The sequence below is a fragment of the Solea solea genome, chromosome 10, assembly GCF_958295425.1.
Source record: "Solea solea chromosome 10, fSolSol10.1, whole genome shotgun sequence".
NCBI lineage: Eukaryota > Metazoa > Chordata > Actinopteri > Pleuronectiformes > Soleidae > Solea > Solea solea.
Window position 1 is genome coordinate 6,354,061 of NC_081143.1, and position 25,040 is coordinate 6,379,100.

A 25,040-nucleotide genomic window follows, 5' to 3' on the forward strand; every position below is an offset into this window, starting at 1 on the left:
GAAACTAGTTGTGTTTCAGGACAACACATCACTCACTGCCACAGTTGGCCTGGCTACAGTGATCTGATACTACTCTCTGTTTAAACAAAGAGATGAATAGACGCTCTGACAAAAAAAAAAAAAAACTCAAAATAAATCAAAGGCCTGGTGGTGATGGGGGTGATTTTTTTCAGATACGTTGTGGGAAAAGAATTTGGTTTCAGGCGAAATAAATCAGAACCAAAAATAGTCAGGTTGTCCGGGTTTGTTCTGATAAAGAAAATAAAAAGTATCTAACACTACAAGTGATTTCCTGAATGATTACACCGCCTCTTATATATAACTTTGTATCTTCTTAGTGGTGATCTCCCATTAGTGAGCACAGCTGCCTTGTCCACATGAGACAGAGAGTATATTACTAATTGATATAGAGGAAGACGTCACAGGTGGCCTCATGTTGCTAACATCAGGCTGCAGGCAACTGTGCTGTCCTCAGAGCTGGACCCCGCCATCGCTCATGTCTAATTCATAAGACAGTGAGAACATCTGACCTCACACTGAGTCATCTCCTCCTGCTCTGCTAAAAAGGTGGACACTCAAACAGTGACGATGGAGGAAAAAAACCCAACACATAGTATTTAACTGTAAATGTACATCTCTTTTTTGTACATAAAATCAATATTTTGGACAAACTGTGTCACTTTTACCTGAGACACGCAGCCATGAAACCTGTTGAATGATCACCCTTCCTGCTTACCAATTCATACACTAGTTTATCTGCACAAAAATAAAATTCCATGTTATTTGAGTTTGGCTGCAGGTTTGCTGGTGTATATGATTATGGTTATGATATTGCATGTGGAAGTCAGTTACGTCAAGAAAGTTGAAATATTGCAACTCAAGCAGGCAAATTCAATTGCAGATCACATATTTCACAGATTTGCTTTCTGAGCGTGGTGTCAGATGCACTCAGGCTTCAGGTGCTGCCTCGCTACAGAAATCACCTCCTTGACAGTGATGCATTGCTAGTATTTTATAGTCGTTTAATTTCCAAAAGCTGGATGAAGTTACAAAACCAACCAACAAGGCTGTAAGTGACATGATTTACAGAGGAGGAAGCACACCTTTCAGTAACACTATACAGAGACGCCCTGAGGGGAAAGAAAGCAGATTCCCCCACATCCACCTGCTGCCGTCAATGAACACAGACAGATGAGGGGCTTCATATCAAGGACCACCTGCTTTTAACCCTGAGGCTGTCCCACTCCTATTGGTCTTTATTACTAACAGGGAGTACCCCACCCTCACATAGCCAAATTTAACAAAAGTCAACGTTAACATGAAGAAAGAAATGGCTTCTAAAGCAGTGGGTGTGGGGCCCTTTCTTACAAGTCTTTACCCGAGTTAAAGACAAATAGGCCCTTTGCACAGCAGCCATTTTGACAGGTCACAGCAGGTAAAGTGCAGTCCTGTCACACTCGGTAACACATTAACATTTTAAGTTTTCACTGCTAAAACATGCCAAAATCGCTGATGTGCAAATGAAGTTCAAATTCACACCATGAAAGATTTTTGAGATGATGAGAAATGAGAAAATGGCAGCAACCAAATAGAAACTGTGAGAAATGTTGAACCTAAATTTTAAAAAACAACCATCGCTTTAGTCGAGTCCTTCAAGAATCTATGAAAAAGAGCACTGATGATGTTCTAGACACTTGTGTATTTTTCTACCAAGACACTATTGATTTTACTTTAATATGTTATGCACCTGTGGTTGTATAATACACATTTGTTCTTGTTCTATAGATACAGTAAAGGTTGTCATATTTACAGGGAGACGTTAGTTCCAACACAGACAAAATCCCCTATAACACACAAATATGTCATTCTGAAGGTTGAGGCGCCACCGCCTGCTATAATAATCTGCTGTTGCAAACTTCCAGTTCAATTTCCTTGAGGTCAGTGAAGACCCCGCACTTACACTACAGGGGCAAAGAGGTGCCTTCACAAGGGATTTGGCCAAACCTGCTCCATCATCATTACCATGGGAATGCTCATTAGCACAGAGAAGCTTTAGGTAGGGCTTAGTGGGATGTCGCTGTCAGATCATTTTGTTTTTGATCCCCCTGATCACCTTGATCCCAACTTGTCCAAACGAGGGTGAGGGGACAGGAAGTGATGGGATTTTAGAGGCACTCAGAATTGTTCACTCTTGACTGTAATACTTTGTCTGTATCAGGCATGTCCAAAATAGAAAACAGCCCAAACTATGTGTCATCCCCATTAGCTCATCTGGTAAGGAGTTAGCTTTGAAACCAGAGTCCTGAGTTCCAAACTCAGTAACAGACTGAAATGATTATAAAACACTATATTTGTATGTAACTGTTAGTGCTAAAAAAAAAAAAAGGTCTGACTATTGGCCCCTGGAAATCTTCACATATCAAATCTGGTCCTCATAAAAATGTTTGTTACTATGCTCATGCAAGTAAGACTCTTATCCATGTATATAATTACTATCCTTAACTTTTTACTCTTTTGTGTATGTGTAGTTTTCCATTTGTATAAAACTGTACAAGCACAGCATCTATTGAGCACATTTCATGTCAATATTACAGGTGTGACCTGATCTATTTTTGCAAACCTCTAATGGTGTGTATTTATACAGTGATTTTCTTGTCTTGATGACCACTCAAAGCTGCTTTACACTACAGTTTTGCCATTCACCCATTCACTCGTTCACTCACACTGTCATACAGCGTGTATATATATCTTTCATACAAATTCACACACTGCTAACACAGGCCTCAGGAGCAACGAGGGGTGAAGTGTCTTGCCCAAGGATACATCAGCATGTAGACTAGTGGAGTCGGGAATTGAACCCACAACCTTTTCCAGTTAAAAGGATCCAGAAACTTTCATTACCAGGAACTTATTTACCTGGGGAAAAGAATTCATTTGCATTTCCACTGCACCGGGAATGGTCTTGTTTACAATCAGAGTGCTGTTCCCAAAACAGGTGAACGATACATGCTTTTATGTCAGAGTCTCAAAAGTCTCCATTAAGACCAGCAAAAGTTGCTAGATTTGTCACTTTTTGAAAAAGAGTCACTATAAGGATGTGAATACTCACTACATAGGCAACACTGAAACAGCTAAAAACTGTGTTCCACCAATCAGTGTTCTTCAGCACACAGCCCCAACACTCTAAAGTTCCTGGTAATCTGAAAAGTCCCTAGTCATGTGTAGGTTCTTCATTCGGGGAAAGTTTGGGATCGAGGGAAAGTTTTTCCCTGGGTAATTCCGGTGTTAAAGCGCTGAGGTTTTTCAAAATCCTGGTTAAATGAGAAAAGTTCCTGCAGTGGAAAAGGGGCTATTGAAATGGTGAATAAAATCATATATTGTCTCAACCCTTTTCACATGCTAACATAATGAACATAAAATGGTGAATATGATAGAAAGAGCTGCAGAAGTTGAAGCAGGAACCTCATCAAGTGGGTCTTCCACACTGAAGCGGAGTAGCAGCAGCAGCAGCCCACGACAACTGTAAGAAATACACCAAAGACAAAAGAACTGTGCTGCCAAAAACCTTCTTTTCACACACAGAAGAAATTAAATAACACTTATGAGCTGCAGACCTTCACAGGGACTGTAGTTCATCATCTGGATGCAGCAGTGACAGACTACAGCATGAGCACTGTTGTATTCAAGCCACATGCTGTCTTCTATTACATTAAAAAGGAACCAATGTCAAAGGCAGTAGGTGTCAAACACTTCTATGCAAAACTGTGCGGACACTGTTTTATTCACACCTTTATGTAAATGGATCCTATGACAGGTTCTATTATCAAGGTAAAATGTGCCTCAGTTTCAAGCTAAAGGTCACTGCACTGCATCTACCACCTCGTGCCACTGGCTGTGCAACAAACAGAGCTTGAGTAAAACACACCAGAAAAGGCAGACTTTACATTACGCAGTGGACAAGGAAGCTATTTCTCAAAAGGTCCTGGATTAATCAAATATTTTCATAGAAAGCATACTTAAAGTACCTTTATGCTATTTTCTTAGTGAACCTTGGCCACTACATTATTCATAATAAAATCTGCTTGAATAAAAATGTAATCCTTTTTCAAACCAGGCTGCTGCTGACCAGAGCATACAGCTGCCCAGTGAGGCTGACCCAGACTGTGCCAGCTCACCTACAGCATGTAATCTCAGGGTTTAGTGAAATATTAATAATGTAGGAAGCAACATCTACCAGAGTAGAAATAGAAAAATAACATTTTGATCATCACCTTTTCGAATATGTCATTTATTTTCTTTTTTCCGTGTTTTATTATTTTGCTATATTATGTTGTGCAAAGAATTTGTTGAGTAGGAATCGGGAAGCCTTGCACTATTTGCATATTCGGCATAAACAGTACAAACAAAAAAAGTAGCTCATGAAATAATCACCTTTGCTGTCCTAGACTCCAGTGACACGAAGCAATCAAGGTTTGGACTCCGGACCAATGAACATGTAAGTGCTCTAGTGTCCGCATGCTGTCAAATCACATCATCTTCATCATGAGAATCATCTGTTTCCTTAACACATTCAAACCCTCTGCTTATCTCTTCATGCCACTCCTCATCCATGTTGATCCTTTCTAATTTAATCCACAATAAAAGCCAGACGCTATTACTTAGGGCTACACGTATGATTAAACCAGAACTACAGGTGACAATCTTTAAGATAATGGCATAAATGACTTGACATAAACATCAGCAGCCTCCATAACAAATAGCCATGTGCAACAAACACATGAGGCTTTGTACTGAGGATTAATACGGCTCAAACACAAATCAAATCTTCAAAATCTGTTTAAAGGAGATTATCACATTGTGCTTTTAGTCTAGAGAAGGGTATGAATTCGAAAAGAGGTCAAGGTACATGACCACAACATGCCATTTGAAACTAAACTCGTCACAAATGACCGACAGTGTGTGACCTCATTGGTTGGAATTGAGCTAAAGACACACATCACTGCACCATTGTGACGTTGTTTATACTAAGAAACAGGAATTAGCAAGAATACCGCTTTAAAAGTGAGCCGTCTCAAAATGAATGTCATTCGATTAAGATGTTTCGGGTTAAAATATAAAATGCAAAGCCATGACTGGTCACGTCACAGAACATGAGTGGCGTTTCCAGGTGTCAATGGGACTAAAGGTGCGTCACACCCTTCACCACCTCACCCACAGGCGTAGAGGATTACCTTTCATCTGCCTTTAATCTAGGCTGATGAATCAAACGGCATAGATTCACGAGTACCAGATGGTAACCAAAGGAAATAAAAGTAAGGGGTAGGGTTTAAAGTTGAGGAAAGGACTGTCACTGGACTAAATGAATGCAGGATGAAAAGAGTTAAAAAAACACTTTACAGACAGAAAAAATGACACAGATTTGGCAAATAATTAGAGATAAATTAGGAAAATGTTAACTGAGGAAAATGTTAATTGAATAATTGACATTCTGCTGTTTCTTCACCAGCGCACACTCTACTTAAAATGTGTCAATGATGTACATCCACATTTGACTAATGTTACTATAAATAGACTGTTATCTGCCTCCCATCTCTCCGCATAGAGTGAGAGGAAAGCTGTCAGCTGGAAGTGACAGTCCTGATTTTTAATTAATAAAGCTGCAGAGAAGAGACCAAATCCAGTATGTGTGTGTGTTCTATAAGTGAATAAGAAATACAGGAGCATTACTGATACGTCACATTCTGAATTTATCGCCAGTTGCCAAATAAATACAATTTATTTCTTAATTGTGGAACTATAAGACTGTGGACAGCAGGTCCGTGGTTACTTGGTGCAGCCAACGAGACACGAAAACAAGTATAGGTGAATCTCACCCCAAATTCTTCAGACAGAAATGTGGGTTTCTGGGTAAAACACTGTTGAAAAAACACTGGCTAAAAGTTCTGATTGATTATCATGTCAGATCATTTTGACATGGTGTTCTGCTGCTTCATTTGTGCTTGGAAATACTGCTGCTGGGTCTATATGGGCAGTCTGACTATTGTTTGAGGACTAAACAGCACCAAGTGTTTAAAGACTAAACAGCACAGAGTTTGGCAGTAACACTGTAAGTGCTGATTATGGGACACTCCTGTGAGAGTGTGTAGAAAAGCACCACAAAGACTCATTAGTTCAACATACAGTATATTGATATAAGGTATAAAACATGTTGAAAAGCTTCTCCATCTTTAGTTGTTGACTGATTTCTATAGTTCAATTTTGTAGTAACATATTTGGGCCAAAAGCAGCTAAAACACCTGGATATGGACGGCTGAGGAATATAGTTCTTTGTCAACAATGTACTTATTTTCCTTTAGTTTAAGACCAAGCTGCGAGTGTGTCGTTCTTCCTTGCATATCCCAACCTCGTGTACAAAACTAAAATCACAGCCCCCATAACTGAATGATTTATTTTTACAAAAATAAACCGAGTCAACTGGAAAAACCTCAAGTGCCAACCAACAACTGTTTTGTAGCAGCAGTCTCTGCACTGAGCCTCACTTCTGCAGCACAGACACCTGCAGACTCTGTAGGAGACCATGTGCAGATACTGTAGCCCACAACACAACATATACGCCAAGCTTAGTGCAAATCTGCTAATAACAGCCCGTGTCTGAAACACGTTTTTCAGATTTTAAAGATTAAAGCAGGCGGTTTGCAGAGCATGCGAGCCTGTTGTGTTAATGACTGTTTAACAAGGCTTCACCTAAGACTAATATGAATGTGTGTCTGAGCCGTAACAGGTTATATCACGCCTGAAAGCTGACCTGTGACAGAATTTAAACGGAATATCTGCTCATCCACTTAAACCTGACCAGGAAGGAAACTGCTGCCAACATCTCACTCCTTCAGACTTTAGTTGGTAAGCAGCAAAAACATCTTCATACAATCTTGACTCGGCTCGGCTCTACTCATTTTTCTGTTTTTCCATTATTACCTCGTACTTTTTTCAGTACCATCTCTAGCGAGGTTCCAAGCGAGCTGAGGTGATACTAAAATGTGGCATCAACAGACTGCCGACCTCTGATTGGTCAAAGAGTGTAGTCACTGGAAGAATCATGAGTGCGACGTCCGACACAGGAACCAAACCAAACAATTTCGAACTGTAGATCAGTCAAAAAGATTAAAACATCTGAAAATATGCGTTAATCTCTGACATTTAGCAATGACATGATACAAATGAAATGGAGAATGGCTCTTGTGGTTGCTGTGTTGTCCAACGCCGTCACCGTATGATTTCCAGCAACAATACTGCAGTTGATAAGTTGTCTCATTCAACTTCCGGGTCAAAGGCTGGTGAGGAAATTTTGGTGCATGCCTTAACGGCAAGTCCGACTCCAGCCCGACTAAACGTATACATGCAGGAGTAATCGCACTATCAATTGCATTATTCAGGTATGTAAGTCTTTTATTAAGAATAGCTTGATTTTAGTCAGACTAATGTATTTATAAAATATAGAAAACCAAATTAATGTTTAACATTCCCTGTTGCCTCCAGGGCTAATTTGATGTCCAATAAAACTGAATGGGCTCTACGATTTACGTATACATAAATATTATGAATAACATCGTGAAGGAATGAATCCGCTCGATGGCCTGTACATAGGGGTGACCACAGAATGACACAGCAGCTTTGAAAATCCTGCCAAGGGTATTTTCCTGAAGCACATGACACATCATCTACAAAACCAAGTCATCTAATAAAAAAATAGAAAGGAGAAAAGAAAACCAGGTGAAACAAAAAAGGGAGGAATGAGATGTGACAGGATACTTTGTCAGAGAGGCGACAGATCAAAAACATAGCATTGAATCGACTGCTTTTTGTTCCTGTGATCAGTGTCTGGCCTGTAGCAGACGGCTGCCACTCACAGCTCCAATTGATGCTCCAGCAATCTGAGCCTGGTGCCGAGATCAGCTTCAGGCAAAAATCTTACTGCTCGTCTCGTCTTCCTAGTCTGACTTTTGTAGCATCATAACGCACATACTGAAAAAGTGGCTTTAAACGCGACAGCTCCTGAAGTGAGATGCAGGTGACGATGATACACTGAGGTGACGAATGAAGCAGGTGCTTAGGTCGCCATAGAGACGCCAGCATGGAAACATGGAGGGAATGCAAACATGTTTACATGGCAGTGGGGAGAAGTGTTTGCCCAAGGGCACAAAGACACAGAGAGTCATTGGAGAAGACTTTCAAACTGGCAAAACACTACTCACAGGCACAGATCACATTTCAAGCTCTGACTCTGGAGCCACGGAGCAAAAACCTTCAACAATATTTAGAAGATAAAACATGTGACGGAAATATAAGATTATCCTTTATTTGTAAAAAAAAATAATCGTTGCCTTATCTTGTACATGGTTCATAGGCACTTTCAGTGTCTATTTTCTAAAGCTTTTCCTGCACCTTTCAGCTCTGGTAAATTATATGTGTGCTCAAAATGATTTAATTTTTTAACCCTTTAACCCCTAAGCCTCCAGATGTCCATCTGCTCTTTTTTTTTGCTTATTTTACACATAAAATGTCCTGTGACTAAGTGATTTTGCCCATTTTTCCAGAAAACATATTCAAAATAACATTTGTTTGAGCTTTTGTATCAATGTGCAAAAACAGGCCAAAAATGGACACTGCTGTCATTTTTCCAATAGCACAAGTCGCCGGGTAATGACGGTCATGCAAAGTGTGCTTGCACAAACGTGTCATCTTCAATATGCTCGGTGTTAAAAGGGTTAATTCAACTAAAATATATGGTGTTCATCACCGTGTTAAGAGATGATGTTCATCTAATAAGCTGCTAATAATTGAATAAGCGAACAGAAAAAATTATCAGTTTCCTTGAAAAACACATTAAAATTCAAGATTTTTCAAGCACCCGTACGACTCATGTTTGCATTTCTCTCTTTTTTTTGCACACAGATTAAATTTGAGTTTATAAAACAATGACAGGCAATAAGGGAGACTTGAGTTGAACCCGAGTTGCCAGCAACTATTCAGCTCCTCCTTGCTCCCACACAAATAAATCAAGCCCCCACCCTCCCAAATATCTTCCTCCTCATGATGACGTCAGAGAATTGAGTTTTCCATGTTACTCTCAGCCTCCACAGCAACTGGGGGTGACACCACCCTCCCCCCTGACCTGACCCGGGGAGCAACTCCTTTTTTTTCCTTCCACAGGGGCATTGTTCCCAACACTTGAATGGATTGCCCTCTAATTCATCTCAGCATGGATAAAAGCGTACAAAAGCCAAGGAAGCTTTTGGTCTGAGGTGCAGAACAAAACCGACAGGGGCAGAGTTGTAAAGCCATACATGCTGAGCAAAAAGGGCTGGTGTCTTCTGTTAGGAATCCACAACAACCATCACCACAACACGAAACACTGTTTCTTACTCCTGTACTCACTTTACTTTTAAAATAAAAAGAAATATCCATGTGCTGTCTTCAAAAGCCAATCATGGAAACAGAACTAGAGGGATTTAATAAAGTTTGGATCAAACTATTTCCTAAAGTTGTTGAATATAAATGAAATTCTATGAATGGTGGTGACACATGTATATCAAGCATCTATTAAAGTATGTTTGATATAACAGCAGTAGATGTATAAAAATAGTTTATAATCAATATACTATGCATAGCACAAACATATTTATTATATCATATTATAAATATAGTACAAATGGTTTGCCTCAGATTTGTTACATGTTTTTTAATGTTTAACAAGCCCATGAGTATCTTTTTGAATCAAATAAATGCATTATTAAAATGTCACTGAGGAGGAAAAAGCTATTCTGACATTTACCGCAATGATAATTGATTAAAAGTTTTTAATTGTGATAAGATGTCGGCCATATTGTTCAGGCCTAAATCGTAAGTTACTTAGGGATTATGGGTTTGTGTGATCAGTTAATTGACAATATTGTTCCAGGTAAACTGCCAGTTAGATGAAAACTTAAATGCTGCAGTCACTGAAGGAGATAGTGGAGTCCATTAACCACAACCTGAAATCACTACTACACCAACATGTACCTTGATTATGTGAAACAATATTAAATAAAAACCTCATATAGGCTGCTACTAATTATGTTACATGTCAAAGTGACTGAAAAAACGACCCATTTCACACCTTGGCTTACAAAAGCCTCCAGTTCAACGTAATAAAGCACATTTAGAGGTCACTCACTGCCATGCTAACTGGATTCAGACGACTTCTGGCAATAAATCCCGCAAAAGTAAGACAATTCTAACTGTCACTGTTCAGTAAAGCAACACATGCAGGCCTAAAACTGCACTAAATCCTCATAATGATGTCATTTAAAAAGGTGTGTGAGGTGAGCTGCAGTGCTGTGGACACCTGCACACAAGGAAAACACGAACACAGGCTCGAGTCTCTCTGGGACTTTTCCACAGCAGAGTTAAAACCATCTTTATGGTGATGGTAATGGTGATAATCATGTTATTAATGATGATAATGGTGATGCGGCGGCAGCGTCCTGCTCCACTTACCGTGAGGATGAGGAGCCTCGCCGGGAAACGTAATCCGCTCCGACACCGTTGAAGTTAGTGAGGAGGAGACACTTGACTTTTCTAGGGAGGGAAGCTGTTCAGTGTGTGTGTGTGTGTGTGTGGGAGAGAGAGAGTGTTTGTGTGTGTGTGTGTGTGTGTGTGTGTGTCAGGTGAACTTGCTACTGCTGTCCTCACCGAGCTGCAGCACACATACACACACGCACACACACAGCAGCAGCAGCGGTAGAAGCAGGAACAGACGGTGGCAGCGTTGTTGTGAGCTTCCTGGGACGTGATTGGTCCAAGTGGAGCAGGCGCGTTCACGTGTTCCCTCCATGCGCGCGCCATAAGCAGTCTCCGTAACCAGTGGTGCAACCAGTGATGATGATGAGTTCTGAGTAAAGTCTCTGGGTTTATGTATATATATATATATATATATATATATATATATATATATATATATATATATATATATATATACATATATACATATATACATACATATATATATATATATATATATATACATACATATATACATATATATGTATACATATATATATGTATGTATAATCAGGATAAATATAAAAATAAAAACACTACTTCCAGTGTTTTGGGGTATGGGGCCAACATGAGGGGATGAAATGTATGTATGTATAATTACACTGACCAAAGTTTTGCAACTCACAACATTGTTGTGACAATTGTGAAAATAAAATCACTTTATCCAAAATTCCAGGAAGAAACTATTTGGTTGAGAAGATGAGCACAAACACAGGCAAATGCTGCTACCAACAACACAAAAACACGCCTCTGCATTTTGTCAAAGTGTATAGGCATGGTACTTATTTACCCTCAAAAAGTAAATAAATAACACATATTGTTTGGGTGTTATTCCTTCTGTGTTTGTTAGTGCTTCATTCACCAATTTAGTTTTCTACAATGAACAATACAACAGACAGTATATAGTGACCTCTTTTTGTGGCACACTTTCACATCTTGTCATTCTCAATTCCTGCATGCACCACACTTAATTACTACTATTACTTATAATAATACATTTTATTTGTATTTTATTTGAGTATAAAATGCAGGGGTAAGCTATTTTAGTATAATTACTGATCTTATGTGACCTGTTGCTTTAAGTATGGTCATCACAAACTGTGCCCTAGTTATGAGGATCCATATTTGATTATGTACATACAGATAAAATGCATCACTGAAGCTGCCAACTACATCCTTAAGGCCTATCAAGGGATTAACCAGATCCTGTCAGATGTAAATCTGTGGGTGTGGCGGGGTTGTAAGGGACTGGATTTGGAGGAAGAAAAAAAACCCTCAGTCAATGACAGCAATTTGAGTCCATATGTCAATATGAATGTACAATAAACGATTACTTACACAGTAAGAGAAAAGAAAATTTTATTGTTCCACAGAGGTACCACCACATTCTGAATCCTTTTTGAATCAACATTTGTTAATGTTTCATAACTAAAAAATGTCCCACTAGTACTAACACAATAAACTGTAGGTCTTCAGGAAATCAAAGCTAAATGGCTGCATTGGTCACAGATACATAAAAGGTAAATAAAACAGAGGAAATTACAAATATATATGTATGTCCACTTATTTCAAGAAAAAAAGAGAAGAGATTGTTGTACAAGGTTTACACTCAAACCGCTACAGCTGAAGTACAAATGAGCAAACTGAGGACATCACGATAAGTTATACTGTAAATGATACCAGGAGTGAAAAGGGTCCTCTCTGAAAAATATACTTTATACTGCAAAGCCTATGAAGCAGCTCAGGTAATGGACACCGAGTTTTTCATTTTTTACAAAAGATAAAGTTCCTCAGGGTAACCGTGTCGTTTTTACACCTTACATACCATACAATTCTTACACGTTTTTGTAAATGATCTAAAATACATGTGCACATGCGCAATATAGATAAATAGCATTAATTAAACTGCACATCTTTAAGTAGATTTAGACTTTATGTCGTTAATGAAGCTTTTTACTTAAAAAAAAAACCCCTAAGGTGACATTTGTGAGTGTTTAAACCTGATATATGTTTTAACTATATCCTTGGAGTGTGTGTTTGTGCTTATTTGGTCCATTCTCTTCCATCAAGAGTTAGTCCTGAAAACTGGTGCTGTTTAACACCAGTAAGAATGAAGGAGTAGAACAAATTTGTGACAACAAGGCACATTCAAGTCACGTAAGGCTGGTATCAACACGCTTATTCAGCTGTGTGCTAAATAGGCAAATGCTTAAAAAAAATAGGGGTAATATTGATTAAAAAGCAGCATCAGGTCAACATTTTCCAGGATTAACATGTGTCCACTTATGATCACATCTCACTTGACATGCAAATAAATGCACATGCAGCTCTTTTTGCACTGCGATTGTTAAAGTGGAAGGAAGAGACATGTTAATACCAAGTATGAAGAAGGCAATAATCACATTGTAACATGTGGAATTTAATGTGAGTGCGTTTCAATTTGTATAAAAGTAACAGTTTGACATTTTGGGAAATACTAGAAGTAGAGAAGAGGATCCAGACCATACACCAAACCCTCATGTCTGTCTATTAAAACAAGTACCACTTTGCTTAGTGTAAGGAATGGACTAAGGGAAGAAACTTGCCTGTGTCAATCCTAAGGTACAAAACCTCCCATAAAATCATGATTTCTATTTACACTTTGGATTTTGACAATAAAAAGATTAATTTCGGAGCTGAATCAGACTAACTGCTCCCCTTTACCATCTTAATGTTAAGCTATAAGCTAACCATCCCCTGGCTGTCGCCTTGAACGCCAAAAATCATTTAATCAAGAATGCAAATAGGCATATTTACCAAAATATCAAACTACAACTTTAATTTAAATTTGCTGGTAAAAATGATCATTTGTACATTTGCATAATCCAGACATATGAATGTAATTCTGTGTTGTTCTCACAACACATGTCAAATCTTATAAACATGTTGAGATAGAGTCCTTTAGATAAAGCATGCATCCTCATCAAAGTCAGCTGGTGAGTGTAGAGGAAAAAGTATGTGAATAAAAAGGCAGTTGTAGCTGCCCTCACAGAGCCAGCATGTTTGCCATGCTGAGATACAACATTCATAAGCTGGAATACAAAAGGCCATAACTGCAATAACTCCCCGTTCGACATTTTTGTCAAGACACAATATAAAAGTGCATTTCCTATGATTTGAAAGACCTGCAAAGGTGAAGAGGAGAACAATTGTTCAAGATTAAAACAGATTGTGGTTTTTTGTTTTGTTTCTGTGTTTTGTTAAAAGATTTACAGTTCAAAGATTGAAAGGCAGTGAAGTATAGAGTTGAAGGGAGAAGAGGGTTTCTGGGGGTTTTTCATGTCAAAACCGCCCAAACTTTGATTAGTGCTCTTCCAGCCAAGATGGAGTGTCTGCACCTGGGATTTTCAACTTGATGTGGAACTGCTTGAGTGTCTGTTCCAGCTGCTGTTGGTTTCCAGCGTAGTATGCAGATATGGCATTGTGGAACAGGATGAGCTGGTTATGCAATACCTTCACCTGATTGTTAGCAAGAAAAAGGGAAAAGGGAGATTATGAGAGCATTGAACTTGAAGCTGATATGTTGGGGCAGAGTAGAGCTAGCCTCCAGCTGACCTTGTTCTCTTCCAGGAACTTAAGCTTGATAGAGACATCGTTTCGCATCCTCTCGTACTTCTCGCGGTGCACCTGGAACATCTGCTGGGCCTGCTCGATCTTAGGCAAGGTGGTGGCGTCCCGTGGCCCCAAGTTCAACTCCTCCAAATCTGTGCGGTATGCATCATACTCGACCCTAGGGATGCGACATCATTTACACACAACATGAGAGCTGTGTCATACATCACTACATGCAGGGACACACACTCATACACACAGCTTAAGTGCTGTTATATGTTCAGAGTAAGGCTACGAAAAAATTACGTGACAAATCTCTGCACCACACATCCAGTCCACCAGTCTGTAATAATAATAGTAAAATACATACTTTTAATGTCTGTTGCCCCTATAGTTTCACAGCTCAGCAGTTTCTGCTCATTGTTTTGGTTTTATGGCCCATAACTGCTGTTTTCTCATCAGATTTTCAGATGCCATAAGCTTTTCTTTAGCAAAAAAATCACTAATAAACCCACTGTATGCCACCTGTCCAACGTCAATTTGCATATACTTAATGAACTAACACATAAAAGTTATATTGCGTATAAACGTATTTAGAAGATAGAAAACACAGCTCTTTATCTGGTGGTGACAAAAACAGAGCTAAAAGGATAATAAAACTGTTTTTTACTTTGCATTGCCCCCATGTAGCTAAAAATTATTAATTGGTACAGATTTAAGTTTCATTCTGTACATTTGTTCAAGTTACCTGGCCAATTCATACTGTTTGATGTTAATCATGGTGTCTTCAATTGTTTTGTCAACAAGTGTGTTCACACTAGAGATGAAGAAGGTGATGGCACCCAGTAGTGTATCCCCATTTTTGGACAAAAGCTTTTGGGTTTCAGCATTGTAACCAAACTCCTCCTGAAGAACACAAACACATGCATATTATTAGTGTTTAGAGTATTCATTCATCTAAATATGTACCGGGAAAACAACTGCAACAATTAAAGAGGGACCTATGGGATCACAAGTGGTCGATATGTGTTCTATCAAACTTTATGGACTCACATGGAGTTCTGGTGACTTGAGGCTGAGGTCAGCGAAGGCATCGCCGAGCTGCCTCTGTGTCTTGATCATCTGGGACAGCTGACTGGCCAGCGTCTGAGCAAGCCTCATCACATTCTGGTATTTTCTCTTGTTGTCACGCAGGACTTCAATTTGTGCCTCCAGCTCCAGGTCCACAGTCCTCGAACCACGACCCATCTTCTCGGACAGGATCTGCCTGGTGCACTGCAGGGGGAGAGGCTTATTAACACACACTGATAAGAGGCTACAATTTTGAAATGCTACAAGGGACTGTGAAGAGAGTTCTTATTTAAGTAATGGGAGGAAAAGGGATAGATTCTGAATGAGAAAAGTGTAACTGCAAAGTCTAAAACAAGAAAGACAGCTATATAGTATAGTTCACTTATCCTAATTAACTGAAAATTAAGATTAAGAGTGTAGCAAAGGCTTAGAGGGGTAGCAGAATAAAGGAAAGGACATGAACATAAATCAAGGACAAGGAGGTTTACTTTATATGTGTTGATGCTCCACTTTCTCACGAGATCCAGTTTTTCAATGGCTGGGTTCTTCAAGTCATCAGAAAGGACCATCGCTCCTGCCGTTGACTGTGCTTGCATTGCGTCTGAACAATTACAATTCATTCACTTAGATAGGGTAGGTAATGATGCTATTGGATTAATGGGGTAAAAAAGCTCTGGTGCAAAATTAAAGGGGTAGATTTTAAGTGCTGCAATTATCAAACAATGTTATTTGATTGTGTTGCGGACAAACTGCAACACACACAACAATGCTCAGTTAAAGGCATTAGAAGATGCTGATGAAACTTGTGGTTTTTCAGATCAACGTGAAAACACAATTAGTCATGAGGAACCACTCTGAAAGGGAAACACAGTGCTTCATTGTTTGGACAGAAAAGGAAGAACTGAAAGATACGGAGCCCCGAATCTGACAAAATGTACTTCAGGGTTATCTGGCAAAAACTCAATGTATCTGCCTGCCTTCATCAATAAATAATTCAATTAATTTACTCTAAATAATGTAGTAAAGTTTAAGTATGCTATATATCTTTAGCTGACAAGCGTATGCTAAAAAACTAGATAACTAAACGAGTAGGTACTCACTCAAGCTACAAGTTCACTAAACCAAAGCCTAATCAGTTTGTGTTACAAAGGCAAAGTATGACATTTATTTTAACACATAATAATAGCATTTATTCACCTATTTACATCTCTTGTCTTAGCTTTTATCAGTTTTGGGGCTCCACAGAGCAGGACCATGGAAGACAACTTTTAAAAGGACAAAGGCTGCAAGCAGGAAAATCTATTTAGATTAAAAGCCGTTTTCTTAAAAGCAAATGTTTCAGGAAGAAATCAAGACATCTTGATCTCAAGGAAATGACCCTATAGGCAGTAAACACTTAGAATAACACCAGCAAAGCAGAGGACTAATCCTTTAGCCCAGACTTCTGAAGGCAAAATTTAGCCAGGCAATTAAACCAAAGGCGACATAGAAGGGTTTGATTATGACTAAAGCACAGCCTGCGGGAACCAGGAGAGGGTAAGAAACTAATGAAAAACCAAGAAAGGAACAGCAAATTTCAGTTGTTAGTGTCCAAATGTTGACAATTCAGTATAATCTTATCAACTCCACTGCTGCAGGTACCTTTATCAGCCTGACTACAGCTGGATGAGCGTGCTAGGCGGCTAGCAACAGCTGAGCTGGGAGCTACAGGTGCCACAGGAGATGTGGGCAGGCTGGCTGACCCTGGGAGATATTCACAATTATGATTCATTAGTGTGTCGTCCTCTTGCCCGCACAAGTGTCGGGGGGGATTTTTCACTACCGTTTAGTTTCTGTTCATTTTTTATTTATTTTTTTAAATTACAGAATCTCTCTTCCCATGTACAAGATGAATGTTTTTGGGAACAAAAGACGACCTTATCCAGTGAAAATACCATGGAAAATATCCATGGCAACATTGTGGCAAAGGGTCAACAGCAGCTTGCTCCTCCATTGGTAGACTTTTATTTGCATTTGTAATAAGAGCGTGATGATGAAAAGGAAAACAGCATTACAACCTAGAGATCAGAGGAAGCTCATTAATTTCAATTGGATGTCTCCCTTTACAAATTCAAATGTGGGCCTTTCAATTTTCAAAGATTAAAAACCAGTCGTGGAGCCACTGAAAATACACAGAGAAAAGTGGTTTTGTAACCACTGAACGTTACAATGGAATCAAACCATATCATAAGTTGGCAGGGCCTGAGAGCGAGTGCATTACAGTGACACGCATGCACACACAAACTCTGAAAATGGTATTGAAAATAGGGAGTGGAGTGTTTACCTTTGTATGCTCCTGATTCAATGATGCCCTCTGATGTTGGGGAAAAGTTTAATGTGTCTGAGAGGTTAAGGGCACCGAGACCACTGGGGTAGTCCTATGGAAAAATTTAATCAGGAATTGTATTATCAGCTATTGTATTTCCTGGTAGACATACAGCAAGAACATGCAAAAGGTCTGGTGTACTTCCTGTATTTGTGGGCGAGGTTAGTGACTAATGCTTAAATTCAAATGTGTAAGTCTTCTACCAACCAGCAAAAAAAAATGTAGAATCATGATTGTGATCAATCTCTATCTTTCCGGTTAAAACATCACTAACTAATAAAGAGTTACACTAGTTTAGGATCCATACTTCCTGTTCATAATAATTTCTCTGAACGTTCTTTACTCGTTCATTTAGAAAGGTGTCATCTTTTTAATCTGGCATCTGTAGACTTTAATTTAGGGCTGAAACAATTACTCGATTAATCAATTATTAATCAATTAGTAAATGAGAATTTAAACATGAATATTTTATGGTTTCTTTTCTACATATAACAAAAAAATCATTAAAACTGAACATGTTTCATTTTATGGGCCAAACTCGATTAATCAAGAAAATGATCAATCGATGATGAAAATAATCATTACTTCATAGAGATTACACTAAATTCAAACATAATTTATAGTTAATTGAGAATAAATACCAAGCAATGCTTCAGTTTACACTGTTCAAAAGTGACGCATTTCTTCTTATATGATAGAACGTTGAATAGCTATGTTTTAAACTGTTTGTCAGAGTGAGAGTGAGAGTGAGAGTGATCTGAATACATCTCCTTATGCTAAGAGGAAATCAAAGGATACTTTCATAGTTTTTTATCATAATAACGGGCAAAGCTGGAGCTAGAGTATTTTGCAAACACTGAAGTATACATTTGTTTGCACTGTTCATTTTCATCCAGGTGTAAAGTAGATACCTCAGATACAGATACCATAACAATAGGTGATGTTGTTCTTAAAAACATCATCTTTCACCTTGAGGACAAATGCAGGGTTTGGCTTGGGTTAGTCAGTATACATTCTCACGCCTCTAAATAAGTTCTTACCCTCTGGAACACTGTCTCGGGGCTCTGATCCAGGTCCCCATTGCTAGTGACTGGAATCTCGGCGGCTGAGCTTCTATGGGAATCAGCCATTGTGCTTTCCTAATGAGGAAGGTAAAATGAAGCAGGTTATTGCAGCAAGCCTCCCCCGACAACCTGAGTGGAGCTGTCCACTGAGGAAAAACAGGACTCAGGATCTACTACTGGGGCACAACAGCTGAGGACTGCCATCTTGTGGACAGTGCTATAGTAGAACCAAAGATATTAGTTATATTGGCCATAAAGGATTACAACATAATGCAGCACCCATGAATATGTGCAATCCACCATTGATTTCTAACACTTGCTGTTCTCCATGGAAATGCTCCGTAGAGAATATTTGCTTTCTTGATGTCTCACTCATGTCAGTTTTTTTCTGTGCAGGTCTTTTCAAAGTCAATTGCTTTGTCACATGAAACCCTTTACGTCATAGTCAAGTCATTTTGTAGTCTACTGTTGTGCTACAGGAGCAAACGCTGCGGGACAAATCTCTCCGTGGTTATAAATATTGTTCTTTGTGGATTCAAATGACACTAGGATAAAAAAAAGAAAATGGCTTGTTTAGCTGCATGTCAGCTCCAAAAAGACCACAGGGTGGAGACAACAGTTTGTGACTGTATGAGTTGTTTGTGCTACAATGGACTGGCTGACTGTTATTACAGGCTGAAAATACAGCTATGCTGGTTTTAGTGCATGCTTTTGGACCTTATCACTGTGGACTTGGAAACGAGGTCACTTGCTTCACAACTATAGAGCTCTTTTGGGTAATTATCAATAAATCTTACACACTGGACCTTTAACAGTGTCAATTATGTCAAGCTTCAAATCCTTACAGTAAGTAAAAAGTGAGTGAAAATATCGAATTCTAGTAAATTAGTGAATAAAATAATCCTAGTACACTTAAAACTGTACAATCCTGTGTAGATACACCTGCACACAAAAAATAAAATACTAGGAAATATGAGTATTACTAAAACCTTATAACCTCTTAAAAAGATTAGTAGTCAAATTGATACAAAACACATGCCCAAACTAATAAACTAATTAAAAAGAAATAGCTCTACCGTTTCTTTTTTACGTTAAACAACTGCATGATTTAAGGTATATGTGTATGTGTCTGTGTGTGTGTATATATATATATATATATATATATATATATATATATATATATATATATATATATATGTATGTATAAGGTAAAAAGGAGATTAAATAATACATTGTTAAATACATAAGGGATGGATAAGATGAATGAGTGTCTCTTCCATAATCCATGACAAAGACTTTACAGAGACTATGGTGATGTGGCACTGGCACACATGAATACTTTAAGGCCACATGATGCTGCACAGACTAGGCCTGTTTAACCACCTACTGCAGATAAGACAGACTCCTCCCTCCCTTATTGTCCTCACAAAAAGTATAAAAAGGCCGTCTGCAAAAGCACATCTCTGATTACAAGCACTTTTGTCTCAAGGGCGTAAATAAACAGAGTGGAGCAAACAATTTGTTGAGCACTGTTTTGGTTGTGTCCAATGAGCACCAGCTGAAATAAAACTGTCCAAGAACTTAACTGTCTTCTTGGACAGAAAAATATGCAATGGAATAAATTCAGCCATGTATGCAAATGAATGATCAGGGGTCTCAGAGCCAAAATGATCCCACCCAACATCTGCAAACATTCTATACTAATGTCAACAACTAATGGTGTCAGCCTAATGGAGCAGCAGTCGTACTTAAATGGCTTTGAGTTAATCAGGCATATGAAGGGGCAAGGTACGGCATGTCGTGGTTTGCCATAGCCTACAGCTCAGTATCCTAGATACAAGCTAAACTGACAGCAGTAGCAGGGAGGGATGGATAACAACAATGAGGTAATTGTGCAATTAGCTGCGTCAGCTAAAGAGGAAAGAATCACATCTTTCCTCTTTGTTTCTGTTTCCTCATAACTGCTAAATAAGGGGGTTAACAGAAAAGATTGTTTTTTTTCCAAACAGCTGAGGCAGATGGCTAAAGAATTCTGCCACAGATTACTTCCCGTTAGGATTGTTTTCCTCTCCTCGAATGCCAAGTGCTAACTCATTGTGTGAACTGTTACGTACGGCCTTCTCAGCCTTGCTATGTAAAGTGTCTGAGTTCCAATGTATGTTGGGATTTTGCAATATACAAATCCCATTATACTGCTGTGCATTACAGTACACTGAGCCCACATTCTGAGCCTCACACGTTCCAATGACAAGAGATGTAGGACTGCCAGAGAATGTGCAGTCAGGAGTCCAAATCCCATTCACTTTGCCAACCATGTGACCGTTAGCATGTTAAATGTGAGAGGGGTGCTTACATGCATGCTGTCACTTATGCTCACCACGTCAGTGTGGGACAAAAGACAGCACATGTGGCAGTAGAGGAGTGTTACTATTTACACGCAGCAGGAATCATGAATATTAAACCAAAAATAATGTCGGCGTCTCAATTAAACACACTGTATATACACTTTTGGAGCACTTTATCAGGGAGATAGTAGGGTCAAACCTTGGCCTCAACCGCAGGAATCAGTTCACCGTACAGTAAGGCACTGTTGGAATGTATCAATTGACAAACTGTGCGCCTGGCAGCACGAAAATGGCTCAAGTCTCAAATTATTTTTATAGACATGGCAAGGATTTCAGTTGCCCTGCCAGGTACTAGCTCTGAATTAAAAACACGGTAGAATGTTATGTTATGTGATGTAGTCATGTCAGCATGGAGCAGAATATCCAAAGAACATTTCCAACCTCCTGTGAAATACGTGGCACAAATAATTGAGGCCGTCTTCCTGAGAGCAAAGGGAGGTTTAACCCAGTCAGTTCTAACATGCTCGTTCCTGATAAAGTGCTTGGATGGTACATTTTATACTTTGTAAGTCAGTATAAGAGAAAGCCCAAAAAAACATCGGAAAAACTGAACACATTTTTGATTATCTGCAAACGCACAAGGAAACAAGCAGGAAAACCACCAAAAGCACATAAGCAACAGCGACAACAGCTTTTCCCGTGTAAACCTCCAACAAAGCAGAACAGAAGCTGAAATAATAGCAATATATAATACCAATAATAATTTGACTGTATAGGAAAGAGACAGCCACCACCAGCACAGCATATCCAAGTCAAAACATCAACAAAAGTATGAGAGGTTTGGCAAGAAGTTTAGAGTTAAATGGCTGATTTACCAAAAGGAGGTTCATATCACCTTTGTTCCTGTGTGAGCATTTCCACTTTCCTCTGGTGTTTCAGCTGTGTCAATATGACGATTTATCTCGTTCTCCGCTTTGTCTACACTGCCAGACTCCTGTGCAGCATCACCATCATCCCTGCATTTCACCACACTCTGCCCCAGAACGTCCCCCTTCTCCTCCTCCTGAACATTCTTGTCGCTGTTATCAGCTTTTTCGTCACCGCTGTCGATATCAATGTCATACAGCACCTCATCTGTGCGATCACTTTCCCTAGTGGATTCTACACTCTCCTGTTTCAGATCGTCACTCAAACTCTCCTCTGATTTGTCAGCCTCCACACAATCCATCTGAGGGTCCTCGGCTGAGGTCCTCCCCGATTCAGGTTCAAGACTAACTTCAGACATACCTGAAAACAAACAAAATATAGGAAGGTATGAATTGGTCCTACCATGTTGGCTGGCTGATTTAAGTGCACTACCACCACACCGAGGTCCCAACCTATTACATATACCATTATATTTAAGAACCAAGTGTCTGTTTACTTAAAGACAGATATTTTGTTTAAGTCTTTTCAAAACATTGTAATGGAAACTCCTCGACAAATAATGTACCTGTTAATCAAGTCATGACTCAATTTACACAATAAAACCTGGAAATGATAGAACTACTGGATCACAAACAGGTATCTTGAACAAAAAGTACAGGCAGACACCTGTTCAATGACATACATGTATAGCTGTAGTATACACAACATATATGCTTTAATTAAAACAGATGGGACAGTTTTACTTGTGATAAAACCTACACATCTAGTATGTAAAGGTCAAACCTTTCCCATCTTTTTAATAATAATAAGCATCAGTAGATTATTGTCTCAGCCTCTACTGATATTGTCAGAAACCAGCAGCCAGCAGCTCAGATACATTATGTTGTCATCCAAATGTTTACACATTATTTTAATTTTAAATATATAAGTGCACTGCAGTGCCCACTCAGAATACAGATCAGACAATACATGTTCAATAATGTAAGTTTAAGCAGTTCTGAGTATCATTACTGTTATATTGCGTCAAACATAGGCAAAATAGAAAATTTGTCAAACAAAGAGATGAAAAATATGACTTAATATATCAGCCACTAGGTGCCGCCCCTATTTCTTAAAGTACAGCACGTGTCATAGAAAACCCATATTTTGTACCTCTAGTTTTATGCATGGAATAGTTCAGAAAAGCATATACTTAGCACATCAACTCAGATTTAATGACAGTGTAAGGGAGAACATAATGTATACAAACCATGAATCTGTGAGGCAGTGATGCGTCTTACAAATTCAAATGGATATAACAGAGTGGAGAAGCTTTAAGCTACTAACAAGAAATCACAAATCTGCTATTCTACTGTCTCGGATACAATCTGCTACAGTGTGTTTTATCGATTCACAAAAAACTTTGATAAGTTTTCTTTAGGATTTGTGCTGTGCATATATATGTACATATACATATACATACATATACATACATACATATATATACACGTAGATATATATGCATATATAATAGTAAGAGGGTCAAAATATAGATTTGGTGATATAGCATTGTCCTTCCTCGTGCAATACGAGAATCGATACATATCGAAATTAAGGCACACTAAAGTAAACAGTCCCTTCAAGTTTCACTGGCCGGGCGTCGCTGCTTGATGTCTCCTTGCAGTGGCGCTGTTCAAATGAATGAAGGAAACTTGGGTGGAAGATATCTGGCCAAAGAAGAGGGAGTTTACAGCGTAAACTGTGTCTTTTTGTTCTCTATGTTATGAATAAATAGAGAAATCCTGCACTTGTTGTGTGATGTTGTGATGTTTCGCTATATGATTGTCTCGCAATATATTGATTATCAGAGAATCATTGTATCGTAATATCATTGGTATCGTGGACCACGTATCGTGAGGTACTCTGTGATTCCCTATTTAACAATATATTGCTTCATTAGACATCACAAACTTGAGTATCTACCGATACCAATATCGGTTCTATACAGTAATTTTAGACCATGAACCAAGAAGCTTCATATATATATAGACAATATAATAAAGATAATTCTCAAACTGTGCAACAAATATTGTTTTCCTAAAAAGAAGAATTATACAGCTAAATTTTTACAATCCGTGCATAATGAAGCATGTGATATTTATCTGTCTGATATCCGATCCAGTGCATTTGACCAGTATTGGACCGATACCTATTCCCATCCCTAATTAGTTCAAAATGGTGATCTCCAGCTTTAAATAAATGATCAGGTAAATATCAGTAGCGCCTTCCTTTGGCCTTCCCAACGTTCATGTGTTCATTCAACCAGTTTCTCACCAATAAAACCCATTCATTTCTTTAAGAAGTAAATATTTGTTGGAGGAAAACAACTGTTGGTTAAATACAAACACACCGGAAAGTGTGCTTGCTGAATTACCTGTTGCTGCACAGTCACGTGACCATAACCTTTTTTTTTCTTTTTCTTTTTTTTAATTGCTGGATACATTAATATTATATCACGTGTCATGTAGCGTTTGAAGCACAGTCATGTATCAACCCATTCAGTGACTTCTTCTCACTGTCTGTTAACAAAAGGTTTCCATTAAATCATATTAAGTTAACGTGAACGCACCAGACCCGTTGACGTGTTGTTAGCTTAAGTTACCGTAGCTTAACAACAGATTACGCGGATGACGGAGATGGATTGATAGACTCCGCTTTAAAATAAAAAAAAAACTTTGAATAGTTAGTGTTATCTTAATATGCCAGTGGTTCTGCAAAAACACAAGGTCATTATAATACAGCGATGATTAAAAAGTTTAGTTAACGTTACCTATCTGCGGCCGTGGCTAACTATTCAGCTGTGGACTGTTAGCCGTGGTCGTAGTTCACCGGTGTCTTCCTCAGCGTCCTCTTGCACAGGACGTTTTTTTTTGTTAATTGTCTGTTTGTTCGTCGATGCAAATGTTGCACATATGAACTACAAACTTATCATCAGTGGTCCTTCACTGTACCCTGGCTCAGCGGACTCGTAGTTTGAACCCCGGAAGAGTGAACCTCAGCGCAACAGCAGGGCCTCCGGCTGTCATCTGAAGCCGACCA

General features: G+C 38.8%; 2 protein-coding genes across 4 annotated transcripts in view; both read right to left on the minus strand.

The window, feature by feature from the left end:
* Window positions 1–10,755, minus strand: part of fhdc1 (FH2 domain containing 1) — a 134,332-nt gene extending 123,577 nt beyond the window's left edge. The window contains exon 1 of the mRNA XM_058641431.1: window positions 10,537–10,755. The gene's annotated coding sequence lies outside the window, so the exon portion shown is untranslated. The remainder of the gene's footprint in view (window positions 1–10,536) is intronic.
* A 1,178-nt stretch (window positions 10,756–11,933) lies between these two features.
* Window positions 11,934–25,032, minus strand: arfip1 (ADP-ribosylation factor interacting protein 1 (arfaptin 1)). 3 transcript variants are annotated; one of them, XM_058640600.1, is made up of 10 exons: window positions 24,772–25,032; window positions 21,931–22,322; window positions 18,667–18,765; window positions 17,585–17,678; window positions 16,903–17,004; window positions 15,750–15,862; window positions 15,244–15,465; window positions 14,939–15,096; window positions 14,194–14,368; window positions 11,934–14,097 (listed from the first exon to the last, which is right to left on the minus strand). In XM_058640600.1, exons 2-10 carry the CDS (start codon window positions 22,318–22,320, stop codon window positions 13,942–13,944), a joined length of 1,509 nt encoding a protein of 502 aa, XP_058496583.1. In that variant the 5' UTR covers window positions 22,321–22,322; window positions 24,772–25,032; the 3' UTR covers window positions 11,934–13,941. The 3 variants fall into 3 exon arrangements, with proteins under 3 accessions (XP_058496583.1, XP_058496584.1, XP_058496585.1); XM_058640601.1 differs by lacking the exon at window positions 16,903–17,004 and having other exon boundaries at window positions 24,772–25,031; XM_058640602.1 differs by lacking the exon at window positions 21,931–22,322 and having other exon boundaries at window positions 24,772–25,029.
* Between the last annotated feature and the right edge of the window lie 8 nt (window positions 25,033–25,040).